This window comes from Excalfactoria chinensis, chromosome 3 (assembly GCF_039878825.1).
Source record: "Excalfactoria chinensis isolate bCotChi1 chromosome 3, bCotChi1.hap2, whole genome shotgun sequence".
Lineage (NCBI taxonomy): Eukaryota > Metazoa > Chordata > Aves > Galliformes > Phasianidae > Excalfactoria > Excalfactoria chinensis.
In genome coordinates this window covers 16,407,115-16,421,774 of record NC_092827.1, presented here as the reverse complement: position 1 = coordinate 16,421,774, position 14,660 = coordinate 16,407,115, and the positions used below count along the sequence as shown (strand labels likewise).

The following is a 14,660-nucleotide window of genomic DNA, read 5'->3' as shown; positions in this document are numbered from 1 at the left end:
GTGTAGTTGCGAATAAGGTCACTGCATTGTTCTCCTTGGCAGTTAACACTACGTGCTGAACACCTCAGCTTCCATTTTAAATTTACACTGGCTTTACTCCCTCAAAAATTAGATGAAAAATTTGTTCAGTAATTATATTTCTACGTCTAATTAACAAATACTGAGTTCACTACTGGTATATATCACCTTTCTGAGAGCTATTTCAAACATGAATTTTATGTATCCAGAGCTTCTCATACCACTGAGCTCCAAGCTAATTTACTATTTTGCATATTATTATGTGTTCCAACAGTAAATAATACAATTATAATAGACAAATTGTGAGGTATGTTAGATACAAGCTTCCCTTATGTCACTTTTGGATAAAAATGAGTGTTACTAGATTAATATCACAGTGATGGCAAACCTGTGATGCACTGTGTGCACAGCCCATCCCACATTTCCAGCAGCACACTGCCTGCATCAGCAGCCTGGCACAGGTAACACCCCAGTGTCTCCTAATTACTGTGAAAACACAAAACACCAGGCAGTATATACACACATTTCTGTCATCAGTTACAGCAAATTAGTATGGCAATGATAGAAGTAAACTGCAATGATTTTACTTAGAAAAGACAGCAACCCAGTCTCAGAGAACCTACATTTGCTAATAAAAAAAATGAATTCATCTGAGCAATGCAGCGCTGTACTTCAAAAAATGCTGCTAGCATTAGCACAGTATTAGCTTGCCTAAACTTCAAAAATTAAAACTCACTGCAGTATTAGGAGAAAAAAGACAGGATTCACAGAAGAAAAAGATTCTTAAAAAAATCTCACTACAAGACAGCATCTCTCATCATGGATGCTGGACAAGTGCTTCCAATATTTTGTGAGTTAGTGCAGCCAGAGGCAAAAACAAACCCAGCAGTCAACAAGAGAGTTCGTGGGGTTTCCCCTGGTAGCTTCCCATCCAAGTACTATGTATACTATGTGAGATCTGATACTATATGTGGCAGAGCTGTTGCTAAGGGGATCACCATGGGATTATTTTAATGTTCAATGAAATTGAAGCAATTTATTACGTATCGCAGTAGCATCACTTTCATTCAAATTATAAGAGGTTGCAAGCAGCCTTTTAAATCTGCTTTGCCTTTCCCTCTGGTATCAGCTTACCTTCAAGCTCTTGGAAAGATGATGCTGTGTGAAACAGGCGTCAGAGGTTAGACTAAGAAACAGAGCATTCAGTAAGCACCCTGTTGACCTCCCAGAGCATGCATGGTTAGTAACATCCATCCGCATGCTTAAATTGGGTTTCCCCAATGGCCTAAGAATGGGATGCATCTGTGGAACAAGTTTTGCACTTACTTGAATATTATCATAAAACATTTACATGATTTAATTAGATTATGTAAATGCTTTACTCCAATTTGAAGCTTTGAAAATCATAATGTCATGCTCTAAATTATGCAAGTATTAAAAATGATTTTCATAGCAGCAGAGCAAAAACACCAGCGAGACAGTGCTGCCACATTCCCTTCTGCTGTTCTCTGCGCACCAGAAAAGACCACACAGAATGCATTAATCCTGACTTCTTCTATTAAAATTTTCTGCATATAACAGTTATTTTGTGCTGTAATTTCATGCAAAGTCCCAAACCCGAATTTGATTTGGTTTATATCCATATCCCAACTAAGAAGCAGATTTTTCACTACGTCTTCCTCTCCATTCTAAGGCACAGTGTGTATTTCATGGTGAGTAGACCTCAGTAAGGGGATTCTAGAAGAGTTATTCATGGAAAAAGCTTCCTTTTTGCAGAGCAATTAAAAAAGGACAAAAAGTCTTAAAATATCTATTTTGAAGTTAGTACTTATATTGTAACTTACTTCTGTGGTACTCCTGGATTGCGGCGCTGCCACAGTACTGAACACATCGCTAAGAGATCAACACTCCATAGGACATTTTTTAAACTGTTCAAAAAAAGGATTTTGTACAACCTACAGTAATATGGTACAGCAAGTAGGGATCGTAACAAATCCTGGTGCTTATTTTGTCTCCAAATAAGCAATGAAATAAACTATTATGAGTTAATTCAAGGAATTAACACTGTACTTAAGTTACAGAAAGTGAGTAGCTGAATTTTAGTGGAATTTGTCATTCTGAGTGTCACTTTTTTTTTTTTTTTTTAACAATGCAAACTTTGGGCACCAGCTTCTTCTTCAATAAAGCTGCTCAATGCCCCTGAAAAACCATATGTTTTGATCTTCCTTACCGTACAGATTGTCATAATGGGCTCTGAAACACAGCACCAGTTTATACTTGGGTCTCAAATATTTACATGTAGTCAGACTACTTCATCCTCAAATCCTACTGGTTCCTTCAATTCTGAAGCCTCCATCCTCCTCCTATAAAACTGAATGAATAGACAAAATTAAAATAAACATTAAGTATGTAAAAAATTATCTACAACATTAAATTTCAAGGCAAAGACACTGAGAATAAGAGCTTGGAGAAAGTCTTAGTTATTTCTGTTCTAGCACATGGCTGTTCTTCACTACAAGGTGAACGGAGCTACCCAAAGGCTCTTGAGCCATGTGGGACCAGATAATAAGGTCATATGCAGGCCAGGTTATGTTTCACGAGCGTGAGTATATCCATGCTGATATAAACCACCTAGGGTAAGGCATACCTCTAGCATCATCCTACATCCCTGACTCATCACAGAATAAATTCCTTTTTTTTATTTATTACACAGACAGGATTCCTGAGAAATCTGCTCTTACTCTGCAACCCTGACATTTATGGCATGCTGTACAGCTTTTGTTCTGAATTCCAAAAAAATGTGACTAGTTGTGCAAAAGGATGCATGAAAGCCTATAGAGAAAAGCCATGAAGATTAACAGACGATTACAGATGGAAGGCTGTTGTGGTGGCAAACAGTTGTTCAAGGATTCAGTAGGAAAAAGGGGAAAAGGAGAGCTAGAATGTGGCAACTCTATGACAGAGAATCAGGCAGCAAAGGACAAGCCTTCCCCAGTCTGCTGACACATTCCCAGCCAGCAAAATTCATTCCAAGTATCAGAGTGAAAACAGGGAACAAACTAGTGTTAGACCTGGTAGCTTATTAAACATGAGCCTACATCCTGCTTGCCAATTTTCTCTCCACTTTTCAAGATACCTGAATAGAGTAACAGACAGACGCCACTGCTTTCCCTCATATAACCTTCCCGGATAGCAGCTCTCTCTGATGACAATAAAAATATTGTTTATGATAAGAGGAATATGTTTATCTGTGACACACTAGCTTCACAACTTGTTAGGCTTTCCTATTCCCCATTGACTTCCATACAGTCATCACACAATCCTTTAACCTGTTCTCTTTTACATTTGGTAATAAACGCAAATGCATTTATGTTGAGTACTTTTTCTAGAACAAACCATCCAGAATATAATTTTCTGGGGGCATATGGGGAGACAAACGAGACCTACAAGCTGGAGATATATTTATGTTCAAAACTCTAATATCATAAGGGATACAGTGGAGCTCCCTTCACTATAGGGACAGAATTGTTACTGATCACTACTCCAGGAAAATTCACAAAATCCAGAAGTGAAATATTAATAAAACTTGTCACCTGGAAGTAATTTGCAACATACAGATATAAACAATCTCCCTCCCCCCAAACGAATAGCGAAATGGTTAGCAAGCTCCAGGTAGTAAAACTCATTAGCTTTCCCAGCAGACATTATTCCACAATGTACAAATCAGAACTGCCTCAGAATCAGTCATGGGCAATACTGGAAGAGCCCAAAATACTCACTCTCCAGTTCTGATGGGTCTTAAATCAGGTCATAAGGCTGTCATACAAGCCTAACAGCAAAATTAAGTTGCTCTTTCTAGGTTCCACAATGTCTTTCCTGTGATAGGAATCCTTGAGATGAAGCTCCCAATGCAGAAGTGCACCCTCCTGCGGTTACTGGGTAAAATAAATTGAGCACAGATGACTGAAATTATTCTGATTCAATTATTTCACAAACACTTCAACTAACCATATTTATCAGCCTCCTAAACTCATAAATCACAGCAATCTCTGTTGGGAAATTCAAAATTGATGTGGCCCCACCTGAATCAGAGAAGGCAGTAGGCATCTGACAGCCTTGAGAAGCAGCCTTGTGTGAGCTGATTGGAATTTCTAGCAGTATTAATCTTAATAACCTTGGGTAGCTTCCTCCCTGCAGCCTATGTATTTTGCACAAGCAGTGAAGGAGGGAACAATCTAACAATTACTCGACTCATCCTTTCCTGCTGACTCCGTTTTCTGATGAATATGAACATGTCAGTCACACTCAGGCTTCATCCATAGCTCTTCTTAGTTTTCAGCAATGACCAGTCCAAAACCAGTAGAACTGTGGTTTAAGCCTTGAGGTGCAGGGCAAGAGAAAAGAAACCTGAATACCTCCTGATAGAGCAGCATGAATGCTTAAAAATAAAAGCAGTTTTTCCCTCTGTTTTAAAAGAAATATCTGTGAACTGCTGCAAAAAGCAGCATTAACAGTGAAAACAGATGATTAAAACATAGATCAGAAATAAGCATCCACCTAGAAAGCTAAATCCAAGCAATTGTCAGTCACAAGTGACAGGGTGGTCAGAACAGTTATTGAAGCCCTCTGATATTTGCTTTGCAAAGGATTAAACTGATCCCATTGTGATGAAGCTCTCATTTGTGCTTTTGCTAACAGACTGTCCTATAATAATATACCTACCAGATTTTTCCTGTTTTACTCAGATAAAATGAGATACAAAACAAACAAAAAAAAAAGCAGTGGCATCAAAGTATCTATGGCTCCATCTACCTACCAGTTCCTACCAGCAGCCACATAAGCACCTAACAGTCTTTGGTAGATTCCAACTGATGTGTTATAACCAGTCTCCTAAAGATAAAGAGACATTATTAATTTTAAGAAGATACCGTCCTGCTTTCCCTTTCTTCATTCAAATATTTTCCTCACTCAACTCTCTGCGCTACTGATCCAAACACCAAAACCATTTCCGTAGTTTTTCAAGTCTCCCTCTTGCCTCAGTTGTCTGCAAATTTTTCAAAACTGGAAGAGGTTCAGAGAAATTGACTGCCAAGTCTATTATCAGCCCAGGGTTCAGCTCATATAGACTTGCTTATGTGAATTATTAGTATGCGGTATCCCTGCATTTTCCAATGTTTCCCACGTTCTCCTAAATCCATTCTCTGCTTAAAAGCTTTCCCATAGTTTCTCTTGCCAAAATCCTGCACTCTATGCAGAATCAAAATAAATGGACAATTTGCTGAAAAGGTACATCAGAGGTCCAGCTGCTTGGCAGCTGTTGCTGTAGCTCCAGGGCAACAGCAACTCACATATTTGCCATGCATCTCCACACGGGGAGCTTGGCTCTTGGATTCAGGAAGACTCATTCATCTCTTTCTTCCCAAAGTTATCTTCTGGGCTGGAGCACTAAAACCCTTTCTGAAGTTGTGGCTGCTGTAGCACTAAAATGTAAGGGCTCAGTATTTTCTCTAGAGCAGCTCAACACTTCTGCAGTAAGGTCAGTATGGAAAGGAGGATATGCCTCAGATATTTTATTAATCACATCTAATTATCCTGAGTTGTTCTCACTAGGACATTCCCTGTAAGTCATAAACAAGGCACATTTTGCAGATATAGCTATAGCATGGCTCAAGAGACAGCCAGCTTGAAATCTTCTTCCTGCCATTTTCCACACAGCAAGATGTATGGACATGGCATAAAATTGCACTGAGGTGGTTCAGATTAAAGAAATTTTTTTTTTTCTGTGAGAGAAGTCAAACACTTCCCAGAGGTTCCCCAGACTTCCCATAGTTGATGACCCATGCCTGTCAGCTCTCAATAGTCATTTGGATAATGCCCTCAATAATATCCTTTAACTTTTCATTAGCCATGACGTGGTCGCACTAGACATCTTTGTGCATCCCTCCTTCCAACTAACCTACTCCATCCATTCCAGCCTCTTAAGAGTGCTGTTTTCTCAGGCTGATTATCCCTTCTGAGAACTGAATTGTAATGAAACACAACTGTTCACAGACACAGTTGCAACCTGAAAAGAAAAATAACCAGATGAAACTCCTGCCCCTACACAACCAAACAATTAGGATCAGTCGATTATGGGTCACTGTTTCTTTATAATCAAACTTGCCAGCAGCTACCCTCCACGAACCATCTCCAATGACAGAACTAAAATAGCTTAAATATAAGCCAGCAGTTCTCTAGCACTTAAATGATTTAAGGCAGAAAGACTAATATGGAAAATTTTAAGGAGCTTTTATAACACAGCTAAAACAAACAAACAAAAAGTCTTCACCCTTACTCCCATAACTTTCTCCTCGCTTATTGCCAATTTCATCTGTCCTTCCCATTTCTGTTTGCCAAACTGATCTTTCATTGAACTTGTCCTTTTCAATTCACTTTTCATCCTGTATTTGTCAGTCTTCCTTTTACCTTTTCCTCTCCTTTGTTTTGTTCCTCCAAATCACCTCATGTCATTTTCTCTTCACTTCACCAGTTCCTCACTGACCAAAGCGACAGGTGGAATTTGCAGAAGCAACGCACAAATTATTCTGGAGAGTATCCATGGCTTCGCACTCAGCAGTTTTCTTTATAGAAAGGCTAGACACCTCTCTTTTCCTTGCTATTCCAGAAAGCGAGGACTTTCTACAGCTTCAGAACAGCTCTCACAACACAGGTTCCTCTGTAGTGTTAAGTGCCTTCTTTGCATCTGCCTCATAAAAACCTTCAACATATTCTGTAAAAGCAAATAGCAATTCTGTAGCATTATAAACTTGCATCCAATACTGACATGACAGTTATCATTACTTTTCATTGCTTCAGACATAGCTACCACTGCAACAAGCCAAGACAGACTATGGACTTAAACAGCATTGCCTTGACTACCTTAAACTGCAGAAATTTCTGTCTCAAATACTGTAAGAGGTCCCAGGCTCTAAGATTTGGAAATTCCAAACAGAGACAGATAGAGTCAATACTTCCTGATGTCAGATGAAAAATACAAGGGTCAGACAGCTTAATTCTTTCCAACTGTTCTCAGCTAATTTTAGTGTTAAGCATAACACAGGTGATACTTCCACTCATCTTTAAGAAATGAAAAGGTAAGAGGTAAGAAGAATTGGCCCAGAACAAATGCCAAGTCTATCCATGCCGTCCAATACTTATTTTTCATTAATTTTAAAAACGACAAGCAGCTCATTAATTTCCTGGGCTTCAGTATAGGTCAGGGTAATTTTAGCACTGACACCACAAGCAAAGTCCAGGTCAGTACTGAGGGGTATTGCTTCCTATTTCTTCTTTCCAATTTGAAGTTAGTATCTTTTTTAGCTAAAGTGAACCAGATTGTTATTTCAAGATTTTCATTAAATGGTCAAGATTTCTATTGACTCCATTTAGATCATGCTAAAAATCCCCATAAGAGTATTACTAATTCCTTTCTCCTTTAATAATTCACATTCTGGGGAATAAAAGCATGACTTCAAAAACATTTCTGTAATTCTATACCAGACTCACATACTGAATTGCTGACAAAGAAAAGATTTTCAGCACCAAATCTGAAACAAAACAAAACTTTAGGTGGCAACATTGACAGTCTGACATTTTTTAAGGAATACCACAATACAGCTTTTCAAAAGCAAAACATACATGTTCTGCAAAACAAAACAGTCATTTAGGAAGTGATTGTTTGAAAACGTAACTACATGCTTACCATTCTCTCTTGAACAATGAAACAAGCCAGTGCTGGGAGATCATTCACACCGCAATTTCCATCTCAGAAGAAATGATGGACACCACTGTACAGAAAGCAGTTTGCCTCCACAGTCTCCTTGCCAAGGAGCGTTTCACAATGCAGATGTTTTCCAGAATTCACACTGAGATTCTATAAAAATTTCACTTGAGATGTGAAGGTTTCATAAAACTTCCTAAAACAAAACTTACAACCAAAGTAAACAACTGCGAGAGAGAAACATGAAGGAGTTCTATCAGAACCAGAGACAGAACCTTATAGAACACACTACTATTATTTCTATTTTCTTTCTTCCTTTTTTTTATTTTTTCTTTAAGCTTATTTATTTATTTTTCCTTTACTGGCAAATAGCTCAACTAGGAATGCAACTAATGACCAGGCAAGCACACAAGGAATCTTTCCAAGTATTCTTGGTGGTGTCCAGCAATTCCTGGTTCAAAGGGATTTTCTGAGCCTTTAATTTTAACAAACTCAATGGATTCACGTTTCAAGTACTGTCCCACTGACTTTCAAGCCATGTAAACTTTAAGGAGATTTGGTTGTCTGTTTGGTGGTTGTTTGCAGAGGAGTAGGGATGAGCTGCAGTGGTATGGAGGAGTGCTGGAGCTCAACTACATGCCTGTGAAGAACAGCCTCACTTTGCATACTTGGAGCCACCACCTGGAGACTCCATTTTAACAATCTACCTGCCTCTCGGTCTTTTTAGTTATCCTCATACACACCATTCATCATTCCTATCACCCTTCCCTAAAATCTTTCCCAGTTCCACTGTATCAATTCCAAGACAGAATAAAACAAAATTAGATACCGTATGAAGATGCACATACTCTATGGCTTTATAAATATTATGTAATGTACACAGTACTTTATTTTCTTCTTTGCTTGCTTTCTAACAAATCTCCTTATTTAGTTACTATTTTAATCTACTTTAAGGTGATGCTTTTAAAGGTGTTATAACCCTAAAATCTCACTTTCAAGCCATAACAGTAACTCGAGACCACCAATGCATACCAATAAAATCAGTTTTCTTCATATTTTCTGCATAGAATTCCATCTATCATTAAATCATCCAGTCACCCCATGATGTTAAGATCCTCCACAGTTCTCCAGTCAGTCATCTTTACTACCCTGAATACCATTTAATGCAACTCCCCTGCAATGTACAGGGACATTGACAGCCACATCTAGTTGCTCAGAGCCAGTTCCAGATAGCTGAAAATGATTACAACTTGATACTTCCTGCTCTCCTGATTCTTCTGTAACTCATTCCATTCAAATCTGACCTGCCACTTCTACCCATCTCAGCACTCACTGCCCCTCTTATTCCCTGTTACATGATATTACACATCATTTGACAGAACTAAAACAAAAGAAGATACTTTTGTTACTACTTGTTTGCAGGTAGGGCAGCACATATAAGCTCTCAAATATTAAAGAAAATGCAGCTACATCAAAATTAGTCTGAAATCTGTCCCAGATTTTATTACACATTATAATCAAACCAAATCCCACATATGGCTATATGATTTCCTGTCACCTTCCCGCTACAAGCCATATACATTAACAGACAATAAAATTTCATTAGACCTTTATTCCTAATGTTAATGAGGTTTTCAAGAGCTCTGCTGTACACTGAAGAAAAATCACAGGGCTTTTTGTGAGGAAGAAAAAAGCAACAGGGTTTTGTGTCTGAAGACTGAAAGCTCCACAGAAGCTGCAGCTCCTTCAAAGATTTTGATATTCAAACAACTGAAGCACTACTGAGTTAGAGAAGTAATTTTTCTTACAACGTACAAGTGCACAGCTCGTGCCTTATTACAGATTGAGGCAGTTCCAAACAGCACATGTTTAAAACCTTAACACAGAAATGTAGACCATCAGAATTTCCACTGAAGCATTCACTCTGGAGCAGACAGGCATCGCAGTAACACATAAATAAACAATAATACAGATGTAATTAAATTAACTCCCTCACATGAATTCTTCCAAAGAAGTTTCCCAAAGAGCTAGGAACAGAATTCAACTTTGGACACCTTGGTCTGTAGCAGCCAGCAATACCCTCAGAGTGTGTTCCCACACACACAGTTGGGCACATTTCAATCCAGGCAGTGGGTAAAGACAAGCAGAGGTTAGGAGCAGGCCCTCCCTCATCTATTTCCAGCAGTTACTATAGCATCTCTGTCAGGAAGCACTGGAAGAGGCTGGAATTGGTCTGTCCAGTGGTCTATACCAGTGGCCTTGGTATTTCCCCTTCAGAGTAGCCTTAGAAAATGCCACCACAACCAACACCACCACACATACACAAGTCCTGAAGACGATAAGAATGAACAGTGATGTAAAGACAACAAGGGATAACTGCTGTTAAGTTCAGTCTCGGTATACAAGGAATAAGCAGCAGAATTTTCATCAAGTTGAGGGGTTGAGGATGTATCAGTACGTGCAGGAATATGTTAGCACAACTTCCATCTACATTTAAAGTTTTCTGTGCATCCTCCTGCAGGGCAACATCTGTTCTCAGCATTTGCAGCAAGACAGTCACTGATGCCTGGGTCACCCATTGCAAAACGCATGATACAGCAAAGGACATTTTGTGCTTAGTTGAAAGTTTGCTATGTCATGCTGCAGAATGGCACCGAGTCAAAAGGATAAGAATGAGATCGCTTACAAACAACAAAAGGTTTTACATGTTAACAATGATGTAGCTCCAGAGTCCCTCAACATATACTACAAAACAACTAAGTTCTGCAAACGTGGTATAATACATTATATGAGAATATAGGAGTTTTTGGTAGAGATAGATGTTTCTACCAATACATAGCACAAAAGTGCATTTAGTCTGTAAATTACAGGGTGGGACTTTACTTTTGTAAAGCTTAAACAAAAACTCTGCTTTGATGGTTTCATCTTCATGATGAACATTCCTTCTTAGGACACACAATAACTATTTACAATACTAGACTGAATTATGACAACCTTTCAGAACATTCCCAACTGCATTTACAGTAGTTTAAGTGTGAACCAGAACAGTCAGCAGAACATGACCCTAACTAAGTACAGAAGGCTGCTTATATAAGGAAGAAAGATAAAATATTGTTGGAAATGACTAGATGATTTCTGTTATGTGCACCTTGTTCCAGTCTTCTAAGCATTAACTCCTCTGTAATCCACTATATCTGCATAAAGCTAAAGTAATAGATCAGTAGTATGGAAAGCACCTTGCACCTCCAGAGATTCTGCAATTCCTAAACACAGTGGCTACAAACAAACTAAAGAAAAACAATAACCAGTATGGCCTTTTCTAAAATAGGCAGCATACTTTCCAAGGTAAATACATAAGACAAATTAGAAGCGTCCATGTAAGTACAAATTTCCTTAACAAAGATGTATTTGTGTTTAGTAAAAATAAAAGTAGAGCCTGAAAAAAAAATAAATGTTAAACAATACCTACCAATTGTGTACATCAAGACAACAATCCCATCAAAACCCAAATTATAATAGTATGTGATATTTAAGAGCTCTTGGAACCCTATTAATAACAAGTCTCCCATCATAACTTAAAGAGGCAAACAGCCATGGGTCTGCTGAGGACCATTCAACTGCATATACGCTATCTTCATGTTCTTCATAGGTAGCTATTACACTGTCCTGAAGGGGCTCTTTGATCCTATAATTAAAAAAGAAAGAAAAAAAGAAAGAAGACAAGAAAGTAAGCATCCATCAACACTCTTGATTTAAAATGCAAAGTTAAGTGTCACTAACACCTGGAGCACAAGTTCCTATTTAACAGCACAATAGTGTGGGTTCAAGGAAGTACCCTTCTACAGCTGGTATCTGCACATATGTACATTTCAGATAACACAGTCATGTAAAGTATAAGCAACTATAAACACACTGTTCTCAACTTCAGTGCAGTTTTCCACATCTCTCAGTACCCACTTGAAGCATTTCAATCTCTTGCACCCTTCCTCTCATACTTCAGGCATCAAAATACAAGTGTTTTTACCCTTAATCAACAGCTTTTCCTCATCATGGTCCACCTTATTTGTTGTCAACTGAATTATTCAAAGAATATGATCTATTACGTGAGAGCAGGCAGATAAGTTTTGGTCCTTGACACTGTGCTCTCTCCTGTGCTGCAACCCTGGACCCATTCAGAGTAACAGAAAGGAAATAAAGGCACCCCTCCAAACACAATCATTTTTCCTTCTTCTCATTCCTGAAGTTATAACACCAGGTGTACTAACAATGCAAATTCTCACTTATTACCACATACCTCACCTCTCACTACCCAAGCTCCAAGTCATCCACATCATTACAAGAGACAGACTTACTCTCTTCTGCAGTGGAAATATTTCAGAACTGATTCAGGCTAGTCTTTAAATTTCAAACCGTTCAAGAGTCAGTGGCTGCGCTCTGCTAGTTGAGAGCAGCCCTTCTCTTCCCCAGACACAGAACCACTCCCTTCTTTAAGGGCACCACAGTACATTGTTTCGTAGCTGCAGGGCAGGTGAGTTTGCAGGAAGACCTTACAGCTCCCTTCCTCCATAGAGAATCACTCCTGCCTCACTGCGATCGGCATCCACCTGCCTCCCTGAAAAAGACTTGTATTACAGCTGCAGTCCTGCCTGCAGAAAGGAAAGACAGAGGGCCTTGCAAACACCAATCATTTAAACAGATACTGCTGCTGCAGAAATGAAGTGCTGATCACTCTTTGCCCTTTATCGCTTCCCTCTGGAAGTACACATCCTTACAATCACAAAGCACACACAGCATTATGTTCAAATTGCTTGCAGGATATCACTGGTCCACCTAGCCAGCCTAACCAGCTGTGAATCTAACATCACAATTAAAATTCAATTGAATTTAATGAACAAACCAAATGCAGTCTGATACTATAGAATAGCTTCAAATATTTAGTTCCAAGGTCTATTATCATTTACTTGTGCTGCGTTTAAGGTCAACTAACGAAAAGGGTGCTGGCACAAACAACATACAGCCTCTGGCTAATTACAAAGAATAGGACTGTTCTGCAATTCTCCTGAATGCGTCCTTTACTACAAACCATCTAACAGCAGAGAGCTAATAAACACACATATGCAGACACTTCATCTCCCACAATGTGTTTTTCTAACTTCCTGTTAACTGACATGCCTGGTTAACTGAAAGTTGGTCATGTCCCTAGACAGCAATGTGCCTCATGCAGTGCTCACCCACTTAGCCAGAACTCCATTATTCTGAAGGTTTCAAATGTCTCTCTGGAAAAGCAGGGGAGTAATGCATGGTGAATATTGCTGTCTGGGGACACGACCGACTTTCAGTTAACCAGGAGTCTCAGTTAACCAAAGGTTGGATAAACAAAGGACAAATATGCCTCTAACTTGCACTAATTTCTGTATCTTCCAATAAAGCATTTCATTTAAACAAAACAGTTTATCTGATTTATTTTACAGAATTCATAGTGGAATGAGCGTTTAAGACAGAATCATAAAGTTTGGTATTGCCATTTATAACTACAAAGATTAATTGATCTTTGTTACTGTCTATACATTTACTTTCATACTCAACAAGACCATTTTTTACCTTCCCATACAAGAAAGTATGCTATCACGTGGTTCTTCAGGTCACATGAGATCATTTTCTTTTATGGCTGTTTAAGCAGGTAAGGCCTACTTTTTTTTTTAGCCTACTTATGCATATGACTGGCATAGGTTTGGAAAGTTGTCAAGAATCTGAGGAAATCCTTATGAAAGTGATCAATTGATGTGAAGAGATACTATAGAAGATAATCAGAAGGAAAAAATAATAACACAACTCAGGAACAAGACCTGAAACAACCTGTCCAGAGGCATTCTATACAAACACTATGCGAGAAAACAGCCACATAATTCAATTCTTTAATGGGCAATAAACCCAAAAGGTTTCTGCAAAGTGGGATAAAGAACAGAATTCGTTTTGTGCATCTGAAAGATTGTCCAAAATAATTAGCAAAACAGAAAGAAAGAGGTGGTTTTGCATTTGGTTTTCCTCATCTCTTCAAGATGGATCACTTTATCTCATGCTGAGTCTTTCAAAGAAAACACTCCAGATTCATTTGCATTTTAGCCATGTGAGCACTTTTCTAGTAATCCAAGACTAGGCTGAGGATACAGGTTTTGATACTACAGACTCTAGAATACTTAAAAGTTACTCTGTTTCCAAGTCCCAGGGCTAAAACTATTTACTCTTGATGAATTTTTGTACTGCTTTTGCCCTTTTTTTTTTTTCCTTAATCTGTTAAAGAATGAACTCAGACTCCTAATCCCTCAGATATTAAACAATTTGGTTAATGAAAGAAGGTATACACTTAACAGCTATGACACTGACATTCATTTAGTCAAGGAAACGAATACTTAAAAAGAAGAACAAAACCATATGTATAAAAAGATTACATAGGAAAAAGATGTTGGTGACAGCAAATACTACTGGAACACAAAGAAAAGCCTATATTATACACCATTTTTCTACACATTTAATTTAATTATTTATGTGGGCTTTTTTTTTTTTTTATTTTTATTTTTTTAATCCATCTGCTAAAAATTTATTAACAGAATTACAGAATTGTTTAAGTTGGAAGATACCATAAGAGTACCAAGTCCAACTCCTCTGCAACAAATAGGGAGACCTATAGCTAGATCAGGTTGCTCAGAGCTTTGTCAAGCCTGACCTTGAATGTCTCCAAGGATGGGACATCCATCACCTCTCTGGGCAACTCATTCCAATGCTTATCATAAAAAAACTTCTTATATGTAATCTAGATACCCCTTATTTCAGTTTGATACCATCCTCCCTTGTCTTGTCAAATTAGACCCTGCTAAAGAGTCTG

General features: G+C 38.3%; 1 protein-coding gene across 2 annotated transcripts in view; it reads right to left on the bottom strand.

The window, feature by feature from the left end:
* Positions 1 to 8,132: 8,132 nt before the first annotated feature.
* EIPR1 (EARP complex and GARP complex interacting protein 1) overlaps positions 8,133 to 14,660 on the bottom strand; it is a 61,607-nt gene continuing 55,079 nt past the window's right edge. The window contains exon 9 of one of the 2 annotated variants that reach the window (XM_072331494.1): positions 8,133 to 11,462. In XM_072331494.1, coding sequence (XP_072187595.1) covers positions 11,288 to 11,462 — 175 coding nt within the window. In that variant the 3' untranslated portion in view covers positions 8,133 to 11,287. The remainder of the gene's footprint in view (positions 11,463 to 14,660) is intronic. The other variant, XM_072331493.1, reaches the window with a different exon arrangement.